A 26,735-nucleotide genomic window follows, 5' to 3' on the forward strand; every position below is an offset into this window, starting at 1 on the left:
CCTCAATCCTACCTATCTTTGACTTTGTCCATGAGTCCTTTATACATGTTCCTTGATGACCTTTCCCTTTCTTTCCTCCATTATCCCTCTCCCTCTTCCCCTCTGCTTACTGTCAGTCTGTTCTTTATTTCAATGTCTCTGGATCTAACTTTTTGAAAGTGAATTAGGAGTACACTTGTGTTCTGGGTTTTTAAAAAAATGTTAATGAATGAGAGAATCTTTTACCTACAGGGTTAATGAGGAGAGCTTTTGGTCAAATCATAGAGAAATCCCTTAGGCTACTAACTTAAAAATCAGTTGAAGCTGCATTTTTTTTACTTGACAAGAGCTGCTAGCCCAGTGGTTTTCAAAACTGAGTGTGTGTGGGTAGAGCCTTGGATATCTATGGAAAATATAGATTCTTATATCCCACACCAAAAGATTCTCATTCAGTATGTCCAAACCCTAAGACCAGTCATATTCTGCTCTGGGAGGGGCAAGTGGATATTATGCCTATAAGTATTTAGCCAAAAATGTAAAAGGATGCAATTAGTTTGTCTAAAATATTATAAGGGATATGATAACTAAGGTAAGTGCAAACTTATTTACCCATTTCCATAAAATAGAATTTGAAAGCTTGGTTTGAAAAAGTATCAAAATAACTAATAAATATGTTTTTTATGCATGTACATAAATATATAAACACATATATATGCACAAGCACAAATATGTACTCTAATTCTTATGCTAACCTTAGATGTTACATATTATTCTCATTTTAGTAGCTCACTTGTTAAAAATATTTTAAAAATAAAATTATAATTTGATTAATTTTATTGGCAAATTAAAAAAATAAAGAGATAAAATCAGCAGCAAGGATTGACACATCTACTTTAACTGATTAAAATGTCTTTTAGATGTTAATTTAAAATGTGATTATTTTGGAACAATATTGCAATAAACATAAGTATAAGATTTTTAAAAATCACTGCAGCTTTTCAGAAGGGCTTAATATTCTATAAGTAATTAATCTACTGAGGACATGTTTAGAAACAATTAGGATTTAGGCAAATTACAAGGTGATGAGGTAATAAAATATTTAGTGCCTATGATCTTTATTTTGCTTAAAAGCTTTTCAAAAAGTAAAATTTTATTAGAATGATTTCATAAAAATGTTTTTGATGACTATGTCTTTTAATTAAATAATTTAATAAAAAGGAGCTTTGAGCTACTTTAAGAAAATTCTAACCCCCAAAATAGAAATAATAATAAATGTAATTTGAATAAAAAGTCATGATTTTGTTAAAGTAAGTTTGAAGCATACAACTGAGGCAGTAATGGTGTTCTTCAAGATAAAACACTAATTTTATAAATTGCCAGGTCTCAGTAATTTATTTTAGCCAGTGTTTCTTTTGTACAAATCTCAAGCATCTTGCTTCTTTAGCTTTTGTTCTGTAAAGAAATTTCAGTATTGCAAAAAGAGCTGATTATGTCAATTTAAATATTTTGTTCTTATAATAATAAATTATCTTCTTATTATTCCAAAAATTCCTTATCATTGCAGGGTTTTAATTAAATATAATTTATAGCTTATCATATTATACTCATTAAAGAAAATTTTAAAACATTATTTTTGCAGCTACTTTTCCCAATGGTAACTGTACGGTCCTGACTCAACATGAGTTTACATTAAGCATTAGATGTCAGCAACAAACTAATAAAACACAGTCCATATTTTGTTTTCTGTGTTATTTTAATCAATACTTCCCCTGCTGGTTTAATAGGAGGAGAGCCCCAAGCACAGCTCACATTAGCCAATATTTACAGAATTTTTTTTTTACTGTTAAAGAGGCATTGCAACATAAAGTTAAAGGTCAAACTCATTTATCAACTTCATTTGAAAAACTATTTCACACTATTAATATAAGTAGGCAAAATTAGTATCCGAGGCATTTCCTTTCCTCTTATTAAGATAATTTTATAAAACCTTTATATTTTGGTAGTAGCTTTTATTTTTCTATCCTTTTATTCTGAATTATATTATTATTTTCTACAACAATTCAAAATTTCCTCTCCTGTAAACCTAATAACAGAATACATAATGGCATCTGTCATTAAATGTGGTTTAGATTTTTACCCATCTTGCCACCTTCTCTTTCTCTGCAGGCACTCCATCTGCACTGTGTACATCGAAGTGCTTCCTCCAAACAATCAAAGCCCTCCCCGCTTCCCACAGCTGATGTACAACCTCGAAGTCAGTGAAGCCATGAGGGTTGGTGCTGTTTTAGTAAATTTACAGGTATGCTCTTTAGTGTGCGTGTGTGTGTATGCATGTATAAAGTTTTATAGAAACAACCTTGAAGCCTAATGGGCTTATGTTTGTGCATGGGAGGAAATCTTCACATGTCTGCTTATACTCCAGTGAATGAAAATTCCATCTGGAAAGGAAAGCAGGAGTAATATGGATGGAGGGTTTCCATGGCTAATCTATTCTATTGATTGCCACAATTGAAGAACTAATGTGAGCTGGCAGGGATTAGCTGCAATCATTACAAGAGAGAATGAAGGGAGTGGAAACATGCACTTGAATATTTTGTACTTTGCATCCAAAGAGTCTGCAGCTGACTATTATTTTCTGTCTTGGCTTCCTTTACCCTAGCAGGGTTTATTTTTTCCACAGTGTCGTGTGGAGAAAATAACTTTACATACACAGATTGATGATAGACATTCTAATTCTAAGGCAGACAACTTCATTCTATGGCCATGAGCAAATCTTGTAATTGCTATGCCTTGGTTTATTCATTTAAATGAAGGCGGTAGTTTTAACTGATATTTTCACTTGCAGCTTCAGATTCGTGTGCATATATTTTAGATTACTTGCAGGAAGATAGCTTGGTTTTAACTACTTACATATTCCTGAATAAAGCACATTTGGCCATGAAGGCTGTGTCTTCAACTGAATTGACAGGTTCAAGTTGGACTACGTATGATTTTGGTGACTGTCACTTGCTGTAAAAATCATAAGGGCCTTGACATGACATATTACTTTACCTATGGGTGTTCAGAGGACAGAGAATTTATCTTCCTCTGATGTTACATGGGAATGACAGGAGTTGCTGACATGAGAGTTCAGTACGCTGACCTTGAAAGGTGATTTAGAAAAATTCTGGTATCAATGTTTAGCATCAAATGAGGTGATCAAACAATGAATAGCTACATTTTGCTCAAATCGCATTTGAATACTGATACACTTTCACTCAAAACCATGATGACGTAAAAGTGAATATTCCATGGAATGTTTGTATTGGAAAGGATATAAAAATAATGGAACACAGCAACCACATTGTCCACATTTGGAAAATGAAGCCCATAAAAAGTAAATGAGGCCTATGAATAGTTGAATGAATTCTCGTCATTTCCAAAATAAGGCTCAATCCATTATATCCCACTTGTTATTTGAGGCTGCTAAAAATTTGGTTGGTATTAGCAGATACTTTTTTTGTGTCTCTGTTCTAGTATCTACTTTGTCTTTTTTTTCCTAGGTAACTAGACAGAGTTTGCTTTTGTTGTTCATTTAGTATTAAAAGACATTAGAATCAAAATTATATGAAAATAGACTTATTAGTAATAAGGAAATTTGGGTGGCTTTCATGGGCATTTTTTTTTCAAAAAGAAAAAGCACTACAGTTTCTTTGAGAAGGGGAAAACAGCTAGTTTAATCATTAAAATTATAAAATATGGGACACCAAATATTAAGATGAGTGCATTTAATGAAATTCTTTCATTTACATACATGAGAACTTATTTATTTAAACAAGAAATAAAGAAAAATAAACATTAAATTTGTTAAAATTAGGCCAAGAAATTTTCAATGTTTTACACTTAAATATTCCTCAAGAATGTGCCTATATGTAATTTATTTTCTATAATGTAAGATACAATTTTACTGGTGAGATGGCTCAGGTTTCATTTAAAATATCCCAGAGAGATTTTGGAATGATATTATAGGAGAATAATTCTACATGAGAGTTAAAAATGAAAGGAGTTGACCTTTTTCACATCTCAAATTTCTCTTGTACAAAAGCTGAGAAAATGGTTGAAATTACATTCCTATTCACCCTTCATGCTTCTTGCAGATGCAAAAGAAAGGGTGCCAATTGCAGTGGCAGTCTATTAGGAAGAACTCGGGTGGCACCATCAAGGCATTTTCCTTAGGCCACCAGCCATCTGCTTTTGCCCAGGATCACCTGAAATTGAATTTAAACCAGTGACCTAAAACGCAAAAAGTTTCCATCAAATCATTAGCCCAGAGACTATTAATAACAGAATGCATTAGAGGTCTTCCTAGTTGCATCCTCCACATTTTCACACATAGTACAATAGTACCTACTGCTGACTCACTGCTCAATTTAGAAAGACAGAATTTGTGGAGAAATAGTTTTTGAAGAGAAAGCAGACTGACTTCAAAATAATCAATTCTGACTGAGATCAAAATGGTTTCTTCCCAGACAACAGTCCTTGTTTCTCCCTTTCCCCTCCCTTCCTCTTTAATTATTATCTTCATATTTTATGTACAAGTTGTTTAGGGGGCTGTGACCTTTCTCAGTGTATTAAGGCTGTTTTGCCTGGCCACTGTATTGATGGTGGTCAATAGAGGAAGATGTTACCCAGAACTCTTCTTTTTCAAACTTCTTATGCTGATTATAGTTAGCATTGGATTTTTTTCCAGAATTTTTCTATGTCACTCTGACACTGCAGGGAAGCCTGTTAGAATGGGGTGCTGGAGCCAGACTGTGCCCTGAGATCATGAGAGCCTGTTGTGTGGATCTCTCCCCAACTCCATGTTCAATTATGTATTCTTATTAGCTTAAAATCTGCCATGGAGGATATGCTAATACCACAGTAATGGACAAACACAACAAATAAATATCTCCCTCTACAGAGCCTCTTGTTAAACTTGTACCAGCACATCAATGGATATGTAGCCAATTTCCCAAATACTGAAATCCTTAAAATGATTTAATCCCAACGGCTTTCTCCATCTTTGCCCCGCCCCCTGAATTTGAGATCTACCTTTATCTCTCCAAAGATGGGCATTGTTCTCAAGACCTTGACATTGTTTTTAACATGTTTTTTTCAATATGAAATATTTCATTTTTTCACACTGCTACAAGTAGTTGAAATATCCAGTTATCAACAGTCAGCTTATGCCTAACTGTGAAGAACAAATCTTAGTTATGAACAACTTTTGAAACTAATGATCTATTCAGTTATTGCTGGTGAGATCGTCCCAAAGGAAAATTCGACCAAGCTTTGCAAAAGGGAAGCAAACACACAAGTGGGAGTAGAGTGTGACTCTCCTTGCGCAAGTCTGCTCCTTTGGGGTTCAAGGATTGGGGTTGGGGGGAAGTAGTTGCTGGCAAGTGTTCCTTGATTTAAAAATGTCTTTCTGCCCAGGCTCTATTTTTGCTACCACTTCTCTGTTTTACTGAAACATGAACTTATTCCTGAAAATGAGTAGCAGTGGAAACAATAAGCTACTTGAAATAATGTCAGTGTGGATATTTTTAAAAAGAAAAGAATGTGGACAGGATAGCACACACAGGTTGACAAACTATTGCTGTTAAACTAAGAATAGTTTTTACATTTTTAAATGTTTGTTAGCAAAATATGAACAAATTAAATGAAATAAGGTAACAAAAAAGAAAGAGACAATAATATTTAGCTACCACAAGTATTCTAAATATTTACTGATTTTATACAGAAAAGAATTTGCTGACCTCTGCAGTATAAAGAGTGTCATTTACAAACAAAAAACCCCAAAAAACCCCATAAAATATCATTCATTATATTTAAATAAAGTATAAAGTTATCTCTAAAACATAAAAGTTATAAAATGTATCTTCATAGCCCTAAAACCTAACATTAGTTTAGTATGTTAAATTTAATTAAGTGAACATTTATTTAAAACTATATCAAATACTTTGTTATAAGAGATGGGTCTTACATTTGCCAGCTACAAATAATAACATTAGTTATCAATGTAACATGTGTATATATAAATATTTGAGTCAATATACTTGTTAATAAGCTGTTTGTTAAATAAAATAATGGGGACTAACTTATCCTTTGGTATATACCAGAAAGCAGAATTTTAAGACTTGGGCAAACAGGAGGGAAATTTGTATTTGGGGTAGGGAAATGGAGGTTAAATGAGATAGCATGTAAGCTACTAGCTCAGTAGCTGAAGAAAAGAGGGCTTAATTTATGGTTGTTATTTTTATTCCTAGTTTCCAGGAGGAACATTACCACTCTCATTTTTCTGTTTACTCATAGTGAGATTGTTTTTTTTCCTAAGATTTTATTTATTTATTTTTAGAGAGGGAAGGGAGGGAGAAAGAGAGAGAGAGAGAGAGAGAGAGAGAGAGAGAGAGAAACATCAATGTGCGGTTGCTGGGGGTCATGGCTTGCAACCCAGGCATGTACCCTGAGTGGGAATCGAACCTGCAATGCTTTGGTTTGCAGCCCACGCTCAATCCACTGAGCTATGCCAACCAGGGCAGATTGGGGGTTTTTAAAGTAAGTAAGAAGTACTGGGCATTTGGCATGAGCAGAAAAATAGAATGTCAAAGAATTTGGGAGACTGGATACATTTTAAAGAATATATTCACCCAGTTTTTGATTTTTACTAACTCTTCTTAGTAATGATTGCTTGCAATTTAGAGAACAAATATTGGTAGCCCAGGAAGTACATGGTTAAACAATAAATATTAATAATAATAGCATTAACACCTAATTTTAATTGAATGCTACTATAAGCAGCTGAAATTTCCTCTTCTTTTATACTCTCAGCAAAGCAGTGCAGTAACTTCTCTACTGTCAAACAGAACCCCGCTGTAGAGTGGAGATTCCAAATCAAGCTGCCTGTGCTTCAGTCTGTGTGCTCACCATTATTCTATTCTGCCTTTCTTAGAGACTGAGGTTTGCTTAGTCCCCTGAGCTTTGCTCACACTTGGGAATAATTCCTTCAATAGCCAGTAGATCTGCCCACAAAGCTAATCACTCTTTTCTTTGTAAGATTTACTTGATCAGCATGGGTTTTATTTTCTTGTGGTTGCCTCTTGATTCTTTACAAAAGTGAACAAAAATATTATACAGAAAATGTCCATTAACACTGGGAAGACTTGATGTAGCCACTGCTTTGAACTGCTGGTTCCACCTCTCAAAGAGATGACTGGTTCTGGCAGTTTGAGTCTGTTTTCCTTTCCTGGCTTCTTGTGGTTAATACAGCAGAGCAAGGTAAAGTAGCTCAGATACAAATAGCAGAATAAATGAGAATATGCTGAGAAACAGACCAAAAAGTGGGATATGGCCATCTCTGGTTACCTGAAGAAAGATCATGCCTATTACTAATGAAACCACTAGAGCATGAGTGTGAGGCTGCTTTAGTCAGCTTTGCAGCAGGCATTTTCTTTTCGTCTTTATCCGTTTTTTTCATCGCTTAATAGCTTCAAAAGCCATAGAACTTAAACTGCATGCCTCAATGAATTATTATTTTTAGTCCTAAAGAAAATGTCCTGTTTCCTTGATCTCACTACAGAATCGATCCATTTCCAGAACTTGAATGAATTGCTAGCTGTCCTATAGCTTGCCCCTCTGCATTAATAGGTTCCATCTTATGTGCTCATTTGTTTCTCTGAAATGTTTCAAAGATTTTAAATTTTTCTTTCTTTCTTTCTTTCTTTCTTTCTTTCTTTCTTTCTTTCTTTCTTTCTTTCTTTCTTTCTTTCTTTCTTTCTTTCTTTCTCTTTGTTTCCCTTTCTTTTCTTTCTTTCCTTTCTTCTTTTCTTTTCTCTCTCCTTCCTTCCTTCCTTGAGTATTTCCTGCAAAATAGAACATATTTTTTCCCTAAAGATGATAATAGGATTTTGTGATTCATGAAGAGTTAGCAGCAGTTGCAGGTACACACAGACATAGGCCTCATGCCTTAGAATTTGCTGTGCCATTCATATTATGGGCATCACTTTGGGTATGTTACTTGGAGATTTGCCCTTCTGCCACTAAAGAAGGTTTTCTTTGAGCATCATGGTTCTTAAACGTGTTGCTGCAAAGATGAACACTGAAGATTGTACAAAAAGGTGACAGTTTCCCCTTTAATTTCATAATATGTGACTTACTCTATTTAGTAGGTTATTCTGATTTTGATGTGTGAGAAATGAAAGTCATTTACTTTCCTCTTCATTTTCAGTTCATGAAGTGGAAATTGCATTTTCTAATCTTTTTTTACACTGTTTCAGGTGGTTCTTTCATCATTTGCATTATATCAAATCAAAAGACTAATATTACTATGAGTGCATGTTAGAAAGTTGAAATACATTGAACACCATAGTAGTTACTTTGTTTCAAAGTATAATTTCTATTTGGTATGAAGGACAGGTAGATAAACAAATAATCTGAGAGAGAGAGGGGGAGAAAGAGAGAGAGAGACTGGGAGGGAGGGACATATTTTACAAGTATCTGCTTATCAAAAAATCAAACTTGTAGTGTGGATTTTTCTTCTTTAAAGCAGATGTTCTGTTATGTCTAAGTTTCAAAAAAATTTGGTGCCCTTGACACTGAGGGATGCACATTATCTAGGGATGATTTTTAACCTGTAGAAATATAAAGCTGTCCAAACCAAGGAAAACATATGTTTTATGTATTATCTATTCATATGTGTGCCCTCCTCTTCCCAAAGAATAATGTACCCCATGTAAATCTTCCATAGTCTGCAACATGCTCCTAGGAATAAAGGCAGAAGTGTCAGGGAAATTAGGAAAAGGAGAACCCTCAGAATGATACATTTAAAAGAGTTATCTCCTAAATCATCTTTTCCTTGACTCTTTCTTCCTTAAGAAGGGAATAAAAATGATAACAAATATGTGAAATTTTGCCCCAGAACAGCTGTAGGCTATAACTCAAATGCATATTTTAATAAAATAGGACTTCACTTCTGTCTCTGATTTACACTTGAAGAAGTCAAACACATAGGAAATAAGTGAAGATAATGTTATTTTTCACTCGGAGAGTATTGGTAACTTAGAAAACTTGATAGGGTGCACATTCTTAAGTCCTTTTGAAAATAATTAAAAACCTAAAAACATATTAATAAAATAAAATAGCCTTTTCTGATCTTACGAAACATAAAGCAGAGGCACTGTGGTTGGCTGGACTAGTGGACACAGTTAATGATTTGTGGTTGCATTCATCTTGGAGGCACAGATTCTTTGGCAAGGAGAATAGCTTTATTGTGGCACCTCTTCATCTCCATATTGTTATCCAACACTTGGATGAAAATGTTTAGAGCCTTCCATCACCACGTGTACCAACCTCCACATATGTTTTGTTTTCAATCCTACAATTGAATCTTTACAATTGTTGTTCTTATCTAAACCATTCCCTCTATCTGCACACAAGATCAATGCCTCTCAAGCCTAGTAATAATGCACTTAAATGAATTAGTGGGAAAATTAAATATAAAACACAAAGAATATAAGCTTATATTTTACTATTAGATTCAATAGATATAAAATCACTCTGTTACATTACTTTAAAATTGTTCCAACTACTCTATATTTTACTCTATAGAAATTTAAGCTAGGTTTCTTACACAACAATGATTGTTAACAATCACTTTGCAGAATGACACTGTGCTATGGATCATGCTTTGAATAGTATTCAGGACTGCTACACAGTTTATAAGACCCAGTGCAAAATGAAAACATAGCACCTTTTAAGTGTGGGTCCTTTGCACCAGTCCCGGATCCTGTCCTCTCTGCCCTGCTCAAGCACATTGCTGCAGCTCACCATTTTGTCTTTCTGCATCATAAGCTTTCTTGCTCTATGTGCTCATTTCTATCAGCATGAAAATCTTCTGTGATATCTCCCAATAAAAATGCAAAGCAATGACAACAAAAAAAATGCTCTTGATTCCACAAACCACTCCAGCTATGTACCCATGTCTGTGCTTCCCTTCATTGTGGAAAATACTCAAATACGTTATCTGTACTTTCCCAAAGGAAGTTTTGGTGATTTTTCCTCCTGTTGTCTGTTGACCTCATTATAAGCAGGTTTTTAATCACATCAGTCCATTGCTATGGTTCTTTTTGTGGTCCCAATGCCTATTCCATTATCAAATCAATTCCTCATCTTAGTCTATCCTCAGTAAGAAGTAATAGAATTGATAATTCCTTCATTATTTAAAAACTTATTTTGTTGACTTCCAGAGCACCATAGTCTCCTGGGATTTTTTTTCTCCATTTTATGTGGCTTTTCTATCTCTTCAAGGTTAAAATATCCTAAAGCTTAAGGTTCTGATCTTCTTTTCCTATTTACATTCACTTCTAAGATCATTTCATTTGATTTAATGGGTTCAAATTGTTATGCGTGGCCCTGGCTGGTGAGGCTTGGTTGGTTGAAGCATAGTTCTGTACACAAATAGGTTGCAGGTTTGATTCCTTATCAGGGCACATACATAGGTTGTGGGTTTGATCCCCGTTTCGGACATGTATGGGAGACAACCAATCAATGTTTCTCATTGTCCCTTGTCTCTCCTTTCCTCTCTCTCCAAAATAAAAAACAAAACAAAACATATTTTTAAAAATTGTTACATGTTCACAATTTCTAATTCACACCTCCAGTTTAGCTCACTGCCCTAAAACTCTAGACCCATGTCGAAGTGTAATGTCAATATTTACTTTGGGACATTAAGTAATCATCTGTCTTAGACTAAATTTCCAAAGAAGCAGACTTTGAGATAAAAATTCAGTTGCAGGATGTTTATTAGGGAGTGTTTTTGGAATCAACTTCTGTGAAAAGGAGAGAACAAAGCAGGATGAGGTTTAGGGAGAAGTTGATCTTCAATACAATCCCAACAAAGGCTTTAGTTGGCCCCCTGGAAACCAATAGGGCTGATATAGACTTTCGGAGCTGGGAGGTTGGTAGAAGGAGGCCCTTTATATACATGTATCAATGAGTCAGATTCAGGCTGTCTCAGAAAACAGTCTGAATTAGTCAAGGTAGGCATCCTCTGAATAAGACTGAGAACTGAAACCTCTCAGCAGTCAACATTTCCATCATAGAAGGGAATAATTTCTCTGTTCCTTGAAGGGAGTGTCAGGAGGGAAATCATTGTATTATCAGAGCATCTCAAAATGAATGTGTCCCATACCCAACACCTGCTACTTACTTCCCCCACTCCCCACAGAAACAACTGGTCCTTTTTCATTTTTATGTAGACAGTAAACTATGACCTCATTTTTCCAGATTCTCAGGCTGAAACCCTTCAACTAACTCATCTCTAACCTTTCTCTTTCTTTATCACCTCCTCTTATTTCCAATCAATTGACAAATCTGTTTGATTCCAAAATATATACAGAAGTTTACCTTTTCTCACCACTCACAGTACTTTTATCCAGATGCCAGCCATCATCAATGTGTACCTGTATTATTTTTTTAAGATTGTATTTATTTATTTATTTTTTTTATTTAGAGAGGGAAGGGAAGGAGATAGAGAGAGAGAGAGAAACATCAATGTGTGGTTGCTGGGGGCCATGGCCCGCAGCCCAGGCATGTACCCTGGCTGGGAATCGAACCTGTGACATTTTGGTTCGCAGCCCGCGCTCAATCCACTGAGCTTCGCCAGCCAGGGCTATGTACCTGTATTACTGCAATAGAATTCTATGGGACTTTACTCTCACCCTTCCATGGTCTAGTAGTCACACAATAAACAGATATTTAAAAGTTAACTAAGATCACTTCTTTTCTAAAAATCTTCCAATGGCTTCACCAAACACTTAGAATAAAAGCAAGTGTCTGATGCCTACCTGACCTCCTCTCCCATTTCCCATCCTCTCAGTGTTTCTATTCCAGCTCCATGGGAAACTGTCTCACACACTGAGCAACTCCTGCCTTTGAACCCTTTCAGTTGCTGTTTCCATTGCCTGCAAGACTCCTTTCTTAGACATTGGTGTGATTTACATCTTCCTTTCCTATAAGCTTCTCCTGCTTTCCTCTTAGAAAAATGGTTTCACCTCACCACCTTATGTATTAACCAACAACAAAAAACATCTCACAATGCCCTGGCTGGCGTAGCTCTGTAGATTGAGCGCAGGCTGCAAACCAAAGTGTCGCAGGATCGATTCCCAGTCAGGGCACATGCCTGGGTTGCAGGCCATGGCCCCCAGCAACTGCACATTGATGTCTCTCTCTCTCTCTCTCTCTCTCTCTCTCTCTCTCTCTCTCTCTCTCTCTCTCTCTCTCCCTTCCCTCTCTAAAAATAAATAAATAAAATCTTTTAAAAAAAGTCTCACAATGCATATTCACTCTACCTTGTTTGCTTTCACCCTATATGTACTTTTTAAATTTACTTTGTGTTATCTTATCACTGTGCCAAATATTATATTAGGTTTATAGTGAAAGGCACTTTGTTTTATTCACTATTGTATCTTCAGGAACAAGAACAATGCCTGGAATTTACCATGTAATCAATAAAGATCTACCGAAGGAAGAATGGGTCTGATTTCAAGAAAGGCTAGAATTAAGGTTTCACACAGTGTCATCATTCCCTGGCACTTTGTCCTTCTCTCTGTTGATTAGCTCTGTGTGGACTTTAGTGTCATACAGCCCCTGTAATTATGACATAGAGATGATAAAAAAAAACCCTTCTTGTTCTTGATTAAATCTGAAATGAGGAGTTGGGGTCATGCAGACTCAACATGAGGTAAAAGGGAAGGATGGATAGAGAGTTCTCTCAAAGGAAATGTATTTGAGCACTGAAATGTAATGTATACCCTGAGATATTCTAACAAAATTAAAATATAATTTATTTTAAAAAACTGCTTATATTTGAAGTGGAAGGACACATTTTAGAAAAAAATATTTTTAGCATTTTCTTCAGATATGTTTTGCTGCTCCAAGGATAGTATGCTTTTACAAGTGATTTATTGCTATGCTTTTCTAAACTAATATGTAGAGGTAGGGGAGGAGTAGAGTAATGCAGAATTACCCAGCCAACATTTTAGCGTTGCCAAAACTGAGACACTCTGGCTTAGGGGAATATAGTCACAAGAACAATATGGTTGACTTTGAGACCTTTATCTTTAATGAAAATTTATGGATAACCATTGGGGGATTGTATGAATAATAAAGCCATATGTTGGAGATTAATGCAAGAGACAATTCAAAATAGCTTTCATTCCCTATTTAGTGCTATTTCTGACCTTTACTCTTCTTTTTTCTATCATGTCTCTTCTTAAAGCCTTGGATAATTCTTTCTAGTTTTCTAGATGATAGTCAACATATATACTTTGGTTTCTTTTAATCAAATTTTATAGAAATGGTGGAGACCTATTTTTATCAAACTCCTTCTTATAAAAGATCTCAAAACAAAAGTTTATACAATAACTAATTGTATAATAAAATAAAATAGCATAAAATAAAAATTTTCATTTACCTCATGTCAGAAGACTATGTATGTATGACCCAAAGAAAAGCTTATAATTTCTAAACCTGCTTGATAGTTTTTGTTGTTTCTTGTTTGTTTGTTTTTCCTTTTAATTGGCCAGAATTAACCCATTCTTCTCTTCCTAAAAAAGGGCTAGTTTGAACTATGTGTTTGGATGTGGAATACATGTTTGGAAAATTATTTGATAGCTTACTGGTATTTTAATAACAGAAATCAGTATTACCTTTAGTAACTTGGCAATAAGCCTCAGAGTTTATTGCATTGCTTGAAGCTGTTTATTCCTTCACATACTGGTAACTACTGTTGTTTAAAGCTTAACTATGCAAATGCCATTATTTCCCTGAGATTTTGACAAGTGGAAAGAAACAAAAACAGTGCCATTAAAGTATACTCAACAGTTTCTAGGTGTCATTTGTCTGGGGAAGCAACAGGAACCTGATTGCTGTGGAGAAATGCCTATGTGAATCCACATTTATTTAGCTACCAAGAATTGGTTGATTCAGAGCTAAGAAAACAATTTGTTTTAGATTAAAAAATAAACAAAGAATGTTTGTATTGGAAAAATTACTTAAGAAAACTGAAGAATTCAATGTCTCTTGTTTTAGTTTTGAATACTTATTATTTTACATGGGTTCACAAAATCCCGTAATGGTTTTAAAAAGAAAATAATGACAAAAGGTCTTCATTTAGTAATCTTCTCCACTTACATTTGCCTCATTCACACAACACATATATTTAAAAGCTCTAGATTAAGAAAACATGTTTTAGAGATAGAGGCAGAATTATCTAGCAATAAAAGTTCAGTCAGCTTTGCAACATAGTTACATTCCCTTCCACCCACCCTGAAATAAAAGTAGTTCATTTTGATTTTGATAAGCAAGTGGTTCGAAAGACCAGCAAAACGTGACTGCCATTATAATTCTCCTAATTTAACCAGCTGGTGCTGAGTGACTTTGAATTAGAAGTCACCTTTGTGAGACAAGAAGAAAAATTCAAAGATTAATGCCAAGAATACCAAGCTGAAAAGACCTAGATATTTATGTAAATATCCCTTTAGTTTTATTACTATTAATATGCATATTTTAATAAATGTAATCTTATCAAATTCATTTTGTTATTTCCTTTATATACAGCTTTCTTATTTTCCATTTTGCTTCACTTCCCATTGTCTGTCTCCTTTCCTCAGATTAATTCTGCCATTCTTCTTCATTATATAACCCATGCTAACTGTGTTAAATGTATGTGTCTTTTGATTTTTTTCATTGTGGTCATAAATAATGATATATAGCATACATGAGTACATGTATATGTTTACATATATATGCAAACCACACAAAATACTCATATAGCTATTGTCACAAATTTGCATATATTTATTTTGTTAATTTTTTCTTTGAAATATTAAAGAAAAATGTAGGGATATTACAAAAACATTAGAGAATAAATTACCAGCATAATGTCCCATTGCCACCAAACACTTTAATTTGTAATTCCTATAAAAAGCATGGTTATCTACATGTAAATACAACATAATCATTAAAATCAGTAAATAATTTGATGCCCTGTGATGCCATTCAACTTTTACCAGTTGCTTTCTTTAACATTTTAGGGCAACATGTTACAGCAAAATGATAGATTGTATGTGACCTTTAGTTATGCCTCTTTAGTCTCAGTCTGAAGCAATCTGTCCTTGAGGCTTTACAAGATTTCTGGTCACTTATTTTGTATGATTTCCCTCAATTTGGGTATGTTGAGGCTTCTCCATGATTACATTTAAGTTTTGAATATTTTGGTAAGAATATCAATGATATGAATATTTCAATACCATGACAACCGTGGTTTAGATGCCATTCTATTTCAATATCATACATGGATTCACAAGACATAATTAGGTTTAGTGACTTGCCAGAAAACAATAACAAAAACATAGCTAATATATGATAGATCCCATCCCTAATAACTTTTACTCCAAAGCCCAAGGTCTTAGCTACCACCTTAGTTCATTAAACAATATTTTCCATTTGAGTGGAATTCTAGAGTGTTCTAAATATCTATTGCCTTATCTGATTCTATATTAACTATATAGAATATACAGTTTAAGTTTTATTTACCCCATTCTACAGTTGAAATACAGGTTTAGTGACATATTCCATTTCACCTTGTTAAAAATGAGACAATTAGAACTAGGCTTCAATCTTATGATTACTAGCTCTGGGTTATTTTTACAAGTCTTTATTTAACCAAAGTATACTGAACATTATTTAACCTTTCTCACTATATATGTCACAAATGATTAGAATTTTCTCAAAAGCAGGGGACTTTATTGCATAGCTTATAACATTTCTAATGCCCAGAATTAGATATTTTGTTTATTTTCATTGCCCAAACTTTTTTTTCCTAGTTCTGTTTGTTTGTTGAACTCAGGATACTTATAATAGCAGTTCTGAAGTTAGGTTCTACATATTAAAAGATGATACTGTGAGTAAGAGTTTTAATGGACAATTGGAGTCTGATCCTTATGCTTACTGTATCCTATCTTTTTTATGGTAGTTTGGTTTTGTTTTTTGGTTTTTTTTTTTGTCTTTTCCTCCAAATAGCATTAGGCTATTAGCTATATATTTAACTTTGCTTTGTCTGATTCTATTAACTCCATTATTTTGAAAATCTGTTTTTAATGTGCCAATGTGTAGGAAATCTACTTAGACTAGTATGTGGACTCTGAGGCAGGGCTTGAGCAACCCTTGACTAAAATGCAAGAATTTAAGTGTAAACTTTCAAGTTTATTAGATCTTCATAGTTCTGAGGAAGAAAACAGGACTTTAATATTTTAAACTAAACAAGAACCATCTTATAAAAATATATTTTAGCTTTAAAATGTTAATGCTTTATCTATTTAGATTATCACCAAATGTTGAATGTTGTAAACTGACCAGAACCAAATATTCTTCCACGAGAATTAGATTATCTTTGCTAACAATTAGGAGTCACCAATAGGGAGTGGAAAGAGTGGGCTAGTGTTCTCTGTCACGACCTTGCTACTGCTTAGAAAAGTATGTCACAAACCAAATACTGCTACACACAAACAAGTAATATTTTCCTTTTATGTGCCTGATAATATATTTAAGTTCTAATTAAACAGTATTTTAGAGACAGAACTCAATGTTATAGTTAGTGTCAGGCAACAATACATACTGAATCATTAGGTTGAACCCTAACTCTTATGGAATCAACTTCTTGGCACCATTTCAAATGACGAAAAACTCTCTGGTTCTTATACTTTGTTTATATAATCTACATTATCTTTAACCACTCTTTTTGGCAATTATCACTCATGTGTAACATTTATTAATGTAATGAACAAGTGTAGTTGGCCTTAAAGAAATGCTTGTTAATACCCCTTCAAAATGTGTGTTGAGATAAGACATTTACTCTTAAGATGCAGAATAAAACTAGCATGCACACACACACACCCCTTCATCTTTTCTCTCTCAAGGTGAGAATAAATTTAGAGAGATTCACATGAAACATGTAAGAGAAACATCAAGTCAAAATCATTTTTACTATAAATATAGTTAATTGAAACACAAGACAACACTGGCTCACTATTTTTTCTTTATTACAACAGACTTACTCTCTCAGCTATAGGAAGTGCAATGGCAGGCCCAAACTGTAAGTACAAAGACATATCAGCAGCAAAGCAGATGCCAGATCTGCCTTAATGGAGCTTACATTCGAGTAGGAGGAGAAGAAATATAACAATATATCAGTGAGTTATGCAGAGTTTTGGAAGGTAATAGATTCTATGAGGAAAAAATACAGAAGGAAAAGTGGAGAGAGTACGTGGGGTATTTCAAGTTGATCAGTAACAATTTCACTGAATCTATCAAGTGCAAGTACAAAGACCTTAAGGTTTAGGCCTGCCTAGTGTATTTGAGGAAGAACAAAAATCCTAGTGGGACCACAGTAAAGGAAAAGAGGACTAAAGTCATAGAAATGAAGTCATCCAATTATGGGGGAAGTATTGCGATAACTACCCTGAGTGAAATAAGGCACTAATAGAAGAATTTTAGTAAAGCAGTGACATAAATGGACATAAAACAAACAAAAAAAATCATTATGGATTCTCTTGAGAATAGTCTGTGGTGGAGTCATGTGAGAAATTATGGAAATTAGGGTGCTATTTCAGTAGTCAAGAGGAGGCCTAGAATAATATGCAGGAAATGGTGAGAACTATTTTCAATCTTGTTATATTTTGTAGGTAGAAACTAAGGGTTTGTTGATGATGGAATATGGGAAAGAAGACAGAAGTTAAAACAGGTGACTAAAATGTAGCCTGAGCTACTGGAAAATTGAATTTCCACTAACCAGAATGAAAAGAATCTCAGAGGAAGATTACATAAATTTTGTACATATTCAATGTGAAATGTCTTTGACATCTAGTAAAAGCTGTTGAATAGACAGTTGGGTATGAGTTAGGAAAGAAGTATGGAATAGAAATATACATTAGAAGTCTTGGCCACTTTTTAAAAAGATTTTATTTATTTATTTTTAGAGAGGGGGAAGGGAGGGAGAAACAGAGTGAGAGAAACAGCACTGTGTGGTTGCCTCTCAGGTGAACCCCACTGAAGACCCAGGCATATGCCCTGACTGGGAATTGAACCAGCAACCATTTGGTTCTCAGCCCACGCTCAATCCACTGAGCTACACCAGCCAAGGCAAAAAGAAGTCCTGGCCATTTAAGCATTATTAACACTTTGAGATTGGATGACGTTCTTAAGGGAAATGAATGTAGAAGATGATTAAACATTGATTTTAAGGTGGTAAGGAGATGAAGAGAACCAGGAATGGAGACCAAGGAGAACAGATGTCCTGAAAGCTAAGGGAAGTTTTGCAAAAATTGCTTCAATATTCTAAGTTGAACATTAATTAGGGGCACTAGGTGAGAATAAATATGGGGTAGGATAAGTTGGAGACCTGCATAAAAGATGTTAAATAATCATACAGGAAAGAGGAAGAGGGAATAAAGTATTGCAGCAGAAATGAATTACAGTAGATGGACAGGATTAAAGGTCTCAGGGCATTCTCAGGTATTACAGTGTCATTCTAGACTAGCTGCATTTCCAAGTTTCAGCTCTGTTATATTTGCATATCATTTACCATAATGCTTGATTTTTTAGAAAATTTAATAAACTGAATTTTTAAATAAACTGATTTCAAAATGGAAATTTTATGTCAGAATCATAAATGACAAAAACAACACTACTTGCCATAAAAAGTATATATTATTTCATACTGAAATATATTTTTAAAAATTAACATTTTGTTAAAGGGCCAACGATTCAACACCAGGAGTTTCCACACACATTTTTGGGAACTCTGCTTTACTGAACTGAGAACTTCAGTACTTGCTCTCAAGTAATTTAATAACATAAATCAGAACTTGTTTGCCTAAGTGAGAAAGAAAAGATTATCTAAATCCATTGATTTTTATCTACTTTAAAATCCCTAAGGGCAGGTACTTTGTCTTAATGTCCTGTGAAATATGTAGAATCATTCTGTGTGCATAAAGTGTACTCGACCAGATGGCACTTGATGGCTGCATTTGTCTTTAACATGAACAGAATATTAGTTTAGTGAAGATTTGTTTTCTTTTTCAAAATTCGTATTTACCAGTGTCTAAGCACATTGCTTAGTACTTTTATGTCCCTATTGTTGCTTCTAAAAATGGGTGACAAATTTAGTTGCAGTGATTAATTTGGTTGAGCAGACTAGAAAGAGTAGTTGCTTTGATCTTTAGATATTTTTGTCCTTCAAGCAAAAATTAAAAGAAAAACAAAACAACTAGCTTTATCTTAATTTATCATGTTGTTAAACATGTGTCAGCAAACCCACGACTAAATCCTATTACTGCTAGCTATTCCAAATGAGCTTCATTCAGTTATGTAACCTGACTTATATATTTAACCTTAGCTTGTTTATCTGAGGCCAAATGAAAAAACAAGAACTGATTGCTACTATTCCTCAACTCACTAGGCATGTGTCCACCTCATGGCCTTTTCACTGGCCACGTTCTCTGCCAGGAATGCCCTTCCCCACTTGACTTGCTCCCTCACCCTTTATAAGTGTTTACCATATTTTTGCATTTTCTTGATAGTTTTCCTGGTAACCTATACATAAGTGAAAACCCTCACCCTGCCCTCCCTATCTGTCCTTCCTGAATTATTTTACATTTTAGTAGTACTTATTTGGATTGGAAACCTATAAATTTTAATAAATTATTTTGTTTTTCTCTGCTTATCTCTGCTACAATATAACCTGGACAAAGGAAGATTTTTTTGTTGTTGTTGTTTTCTTTGAAGCCCCAGTGTTTAATACAGCCAAGATGTTCAATACAAACTGAATTGAATTAATGAGTGAGGACTATAGGTGTTAATATCTTCACTTTGTAGTTGGGTATCTTGCCTGAGAGGAGATGGTACAGCAGGGCTGGAACCCAGGTGGCTGGCTCTAGGGCCCACTGATAAACTTTATGTGAAGCCCAGGGAACACACATGCTACTATGACTTATCTCAGACCTTTAACAAAGGGCTCAGATATGGCCTGACTTATAATATTTTATGTTTATATTTCTATATATAAAAATGTAGAAAATGTTTTTGTACAAAAGATGAGTAATTATGCTATATGAGGTCTGTCTGGAAAAAGCTCAGCTATTCCTAATACAGCCAGAATGGTTTGTGCAATATCAGCATGTAGGCGGCAGCCAAGGAGAGAGGACTGGAATGAATGCACGTGTGTGAACGAACAATGACGACTTTACCATACTAAGTGGACACAGCAGACGCCATTGAATGAGCATGTGTGGCCATCACATTCAAATGACTGAGTGAGTAGAGCAAAAAATATGCATCAAATTTAGCTTTAAGCTTAACATTCCTCACAGAAACTATTCAGATGATTCAGAAGGCCTCAGCTACTGGTAACTGGTGATTGGCAGCTTCATCACGACAATGCACCCTCTCATGCATCAAATCTCATACAGAGATTTTTGGCAAAACATCAAGCCACCCATGTGACTCAGCCCCCTACAGTACAGATATGGTACCCTGTGCCTTCTGGCTTTTCCCAAAACTAAAAATCACTTTTGAAAGGGTAGAGATTTCAGACCATCAATGAGATTCAGGAAAATTATATAGAGCTAGTGATGGAGCCTGGGAGAACTGATTGAGGTCCCAAGGTTACAGGACATGGAGGCATCACTGTTCTATGTATAATGTTTATTGCATGTTGTATCTTCTTCAGTAAATGTCTCTATTGTTCATAGTACATGGCTTGATACTTTCTGGACGTAATTTGTTATTTTGAAAAATACAAAAATAAGACACACAAAAAATTCCATTATACCTGGCTTTTAAAAGATGTATCAGTTACTATTATCTAAATAAAAGGTATATCTTCCAATTAAATAAATTATAAAGAACTCTAACTGGAATGGTGTCAGTAAAAGGTAATATAATGGAAATATTTTGTATTTTCCATGCACCTATCAGGTCATGATGAGGCTTAAATAAGAAAAAAACATGGAGTATAGCTTCTAATCTTAACTTGATTTGCTATTCAATATTACATGATTGTGCCCATGATTTAGAGAAGCCTGGCTAGAATCATTATTAGAGAAAAAATTATTCTAATGATTTCACCAATATATTTTAGGGCACATAGATGCACATGATCAAATATGAATACTTCAAGAACCATCACTTCTGCTGACTTCTCTAATTCTTTTATGTGTTATTTCTTCCTTTAGATATTAGCAAATAGAGATATATGGCATTTATACCAGAGCTGACACTTCTAATGGACAGATTTAAGAACTTTGTTCCAGATAGTACCATTCCACATGGTTTAGATGACTGAGAAATTATGAATCCTCCCTAATTACTACATTTGCCACAGATCCTGACATAACAAAAAATTGACTAAGAGGATAACAGGAAGGAAACAATGAAATAAGGATTTCATCCTAAATCATGGGTCTTAAAGTTTCCAGTATGGACATAACCTCACATACAAATGAAGTAGGAAAATTATTAGCTCTCACAATTCTTAAAACACTAAGATATTTCAACAGTCAAAAAAACTAAAGAAATATTTTAAAGTATCTCAGAGATTGAAAGTAATTAATTTGGCTGAAAAAAAATTGATAGTCATCTAATAATTTATCTCTATTATTATTTTAGTGACATAAAATAATGACATATAAATAAAATGACACCACATTCAGAGTGATCTCATCCCATAAAAATAATATTAAATATTAGAGTAGATCTGATACATTACAAGAAAGGGTCAACCTTAATTTGGACTTAAAATATTATTGTAAAGCTATTTTTTTCAAAATTTATTTCTTCTGGCATTTATGAAAACACAAAATAATCGATCACCTCTCAAAAAATCCTACATACCAATGAACATACAAAAGAAAATGACAGTATCTATAACAATATTACAGGTGAAAATGACTGAAAGAGAAAAACAGTAGAAATAGTTTAATGTTAGCTTTTTAATGATAAAATACTCTCCAAATAGAGTATAATCCTGTGTTTCCTGAAAAAGTTAACAATTATTATTTGCAATTTCATTTCATCTTTTTTGCTAACACTGTTCTGAGAAATAACAACAAAAAAAGGCAAGGAAAATATCAGGCATCCACTGCCAACTTCATTTTGTATGCTTTTAAAACATTCTTTTGTTTCTTACTCTCTAAGATTTTCATTGCAATCAATTTAATAAAGTATAATTTTTAGATTCTGATTTAAATGGTATATCTTGAAGAGGCTACTGTAGGGAGTTTGTTATTTCATTGTATTTTACTGTTTTATTTTATTCCACACTGAATGTGTGTAATAAGGCAATACAACCTTAACCAAAAGAAAGAGAATCTCAACTTGGAAGATGATTTTTGTCATTTTGTCAGTTTAATTAGAAATTAACTACAGTGAGGGTATAAGAGAGAAAGCAGGGCCATTAGGAAGAAAGCTATTGCTCTAATCCATGAGGAAGATGATGGTAGGGAAGGAATTCATATACAACCAGATACTGAAGATCTTTTAAAAATAGATCCAATGAGATTCACTGAGACATTACACTGGAGAGTAAGAATAATAAGGTCAAGACACATGGACTGAGCGAGCAGGAGGATGCAGTGACTGCTGTTGACTGAGATAATGAAGATTGAAATCAGCTGGGTGTTTTTTGGGTGAGGGGAAGAGTGGGAGAAAGATCAGGATTTAGGAATTTTAACATTGTTTAATTAGGGATGCATATAATTTATCTAATTGGCAATGGGAGTAAGTAACTGAAAATGTCTAAAATTCAGAAGAAAGGGCTATTTTAGAGATATGAGATCCTGAAGCATATAAATAGTAATATTTATTAAAAGCAGGTGAATATGATGTTATAGACTCCATGTGAAGGACATGTTCATGGAGAAGGCACATTTGTGAGGCACAGATTAAATAACCCTGCAAAGCTTCTCCCACAGAACCTGACACCTTATAAATATTATCTGTCATTATTCAGTTGTCCCTGGACTCTGGGGTTTAAGTATTCCAATAGAGGCATCTAGCCATCCACTAGTTGTGGTAGCTGATACAACTGTTTTATGAACAGGGCTATGTAATGCATGCCAAAGCCATCAATCCACCAGTGGAAACAGAGCCTCCCTGCTGGTCTGGACATGGGAGTTTACATTCAGGCTTTCAATTGTCCAGTCATTGAAAGAAACCAGCACTACTAGCCCTACACCAGCTTAAGGGCAGCACCTATTAATCAGGAATGTTAATGTCTCTGTTGGGCCAGTAACCTGTAAATAAAATTCCTCTAGCTATTTCTCAGATATTTCCTTTCTCCCCAGGTCGTACTTATGTAGATCCCTCTCACATCCCTTTTATATCATCTAGGTTTCTGTCTTCACTCATACCTTCCATAATGGAATTTAAGGAAGGGTTCATTGGAAAAGGAAATTAATGAATGCTTTAGAAGATCATATTCCATTGTCCAGTGCCACAAATTAGAGTGTGTGTCTTCATTTTGGGTAAGAGGAACCCAGAACTAAAAATCAAAAACTATTGATTTTGTCTTCTCTAACTCGAGTAAAAGAAAAGGGGAAGAATGATATTTATTGGAAACTTACAGCGTGGCCAATGTCAGTCTGTGTGCCTTGACATAGCTAATTTAAATTAAACCTCCTAATATCTATTAACTTTTGTATTAGTATAGATTCCATCTTATCAATGAAGAAATTGGGAAATAATCACACAATTAGTAAGTGAAGCCTAGTTTTAAATTCAAGCTTTCTAGCTCTATTATGCATTTCTGACCTGATATATTCTGAGCAGAAAAAGAAAAAATGGATTAAATGATTTTTCTACACTGTAAGCAGTTATGTAGAGTTTAACACATTCGTTTAAATTGTAGAGATAGACTAATGCAATTAAATACATAAACCTTAGGAAAATCATTACCAGGTAACATTAGGTAAACATTCAGAAGACATTCTCATTCAATGTCTTCTTTTACTTATTTTCAGATAAGATAAAATGACAGAAATTCTGGGATCAGATATGAAATTCTTTATTTTACATCTTGCCATTAGCTCAATTTTTAATCTTTATACTATAGGAGTATCATGGATATTCTATGCTGTTAGTTTCAAGGTTCTACATTACACTGTACTGAATAGAAGCCATATCAATTACTTGTTAATTGAATTATGTTTTCTCTCTAAAGGCAACTGATCGAGAAGGAGACCCAATAACATATGCCATTGAGAATGGAGATCCTCAACGAATGTTCAATCTTTCAGAAACGTAAGTTAAAAATAATTTCTGGATTCATTTGTTTTTCTTTTTTAAATGTTAATGTACTAATAGTAACAGAACAGAGTTCTAATCAGAGACTTTCAGCTGTTTGCAGTTTAATTTATACATTTTTTCTATAAATGTTAATGAGAAGCTCGGGGGAGTGTATAATTCTGAATCCAGAAATTTTACCAGAGTTTATTTATTTTAAACATTTTTACTAGGTAAAATCCACTGAGGTGGAAACATTTCATTTTGCAGGTGTAACCTGGTATTAACTAGATCCCTTTAAATTTGTTGGCTACTCATACTAGCAAGGACACTTTTATAAACAGTAGCTTGGTATTAGATTGTTCATTTCAAGGGAATTTTGTAAGACAAAGTATAATTCAAATACATTTAAAGTACCACCAAAGTACATCATTCAATTTTTTAATAATGTAGGTATATTCTAAAAAAATTTAACAGAAAAATATTGCATGTACATGCTAAGTTCCTTTGTGGTCTATATAAGCATTATTCTACTTACCTCTCTGAAGATAGCAAAGATAATGTTTATCATAACTACAAAGGAAGCTGGGAGCAGACATTAAGAAAGAACTGAGGTTTGCAGAGAGATCATTTGCTTCTTTCTGTGATAGTAAAGTTGCTGCTTTGCTGTCACATGTGGCTGATCCATCTAAAGCTGTATTTGCTACCTGTCTGATGTTTTCTGTGTGGCCATGAATGGTTTTGCTCCCTGAAGGAATGGAAACTTAAACTTAGCCCATGATTACAAAAAAGAAAGATTTTACAAATGAGCTGGACATTGCTTCAGTCTCAGAAATACATGTGGTACATGATCTCAAATCAAGGGAATCATGGGTGGTCACTTAGTCTTGTGAGGAACAGATGCAATTTCACATTAAATAATATGTTACAACCATGAATTAGTATGTCTGAAAACCAGATGTCTCAAACTTTAGACTTCATTGATGAATAAATCTCCATTTAAAAATTGGAAAAACTTAGCTGTTCTGAATCCCCCCATAAGTATATACAAATCATAAACTAGCTATAATTTATAATCATCATTAAAAAAAGAAAATAAAGTTAAAAGGTCACTTTAACAGTAATCAAGCCTGTGCAGTACTGGTATAAGAATAGATGTTTAGATTACTGGGATAAACTTAAGGGTCCAGAAATAACTGTTAACATTTATGGCCAATTGATTTCCAAAAACAAAGGACCAAGACAATCCAGACAGGAAAGAATAATGCTTTCAACAAATGAAGCTGACAAGCATGCAAAATAATGAAGTTAAATCCATACCTCAGAATATTCACAAAAATTATCTCAAAGTGGATATAACTCTTACAAGAAAATATGGAAGTAAATCTTTATGATTTTGATTAAGCAATACTCTCTTAGATATGCCACAAAAAAGCACAAGTGATTACTGAGAAGACTGATAAATTGGATTTTAGTGAAATTTGGAAAACAAATGTGCTTCAAAGTATACCATCAAGAAAGGCAAAGACAACTCACAAACCAAGAGAAAATATTTTTAAATAATGTATATAAGGGAAATATATTAAGGAAAATATATATAAGCTATTAAAACTAAAAAAAGACCCATAATCAGTCCAAATAAAAACAGACACATTTAAATAAATATTTCTACAAAGAAGATATATAAAGCCCTGGCTGGCGTAGCTCAGTGGATTGAGTTCGGGCTGCAAACCAAAGTGTCGCAGGTTCGATTCCCAGTCAGGGCACATGCCTGGGTTGCAGGCCACGGCCCCCAGCAACCACACATTGATGTTTCTCTCTCTCTCTCTTTCTCCCTCCCTTCCCTCTCTAAAAAATAAATAAATAAAATCTTAAAAAAAAAGATGTATAAATGACCAATAAACTGATGGAAATATAATCACTAGGCACTAGGAAATAAAAATTAAAATCATGAGATATCACTTCACACCCATTTAGAATGGCTATAATGAAAAGGAAAGGAAGTAACAAGCCTGGATGAGGATGTGGAGATATCAGAATCATCTTATATTTCTGGTGGAATGTAAAACTTGCACTCCAAAAAACAATTTGTTATTTTCTCTAAATGGTAAACATAGAGTTACCATATAACCTAGCAGTTCTACTCATATCCACTCAAGAGAAATAAAAAAAATATACATCCATATAAATGGTTACACACAAAAAGTTCATAACAGAATTATTGAATATTTAAAATAGTAAAATATGGAAATAACCAAAGGGACAGTCTACAGATGAATGGATTAACAGATACCCACAGGATAGGATATTATTTGTCAGTAAAGGTGATGAGGCACTGAAACAAGCTATAGCATGGATGAAAGTCAAGAACATTATGCTAAGTGAAAGAAGTCATTCAC

At 34.1% G+C, this 26,735-nt stretch overlaps 1 protein-coding gene across 1 annotated transcript in view; it reads left to right on the forward strand.

Moving 5' to 3' along the window:
- PCDH15 (protocadherin related 15) overlaps positions 1–26,735 on the forward strand; it is a 782,416-nt gene that overhangs the window by 515,960 nt on the left and 239,721 nt on the right. The window contains exons 16-17 of the mRNA XM_045842279.1: positions 2,146–2,278; positions 24,275–24,354. Coding sequence (XP_045698235.1) covers positions 2,146–2,278; positions 24,275–24,354 — 213 coding nt within the window. The remainder of the gene's footprint in view (positions 1–2,145; positions 2,279–24,274; positions 24,355–26,735) is intronic.

Source organism: Phyllostomus hastatus, unplaced genomic scaffold, assembly GCF_019186645.2.
Source record: "Phyllostomus hastatus isolate PE091 unplaced genomic scaffold, TTU_PhHast_1.1 phas_contig_38, whole genome shotgun sequence".
NCBI lineage: Eukaryota > Metazoa > Chordata > Mammalia > Chiroptera > Phyllostomidae > Phyllostomus > Phyllostomus hastatus.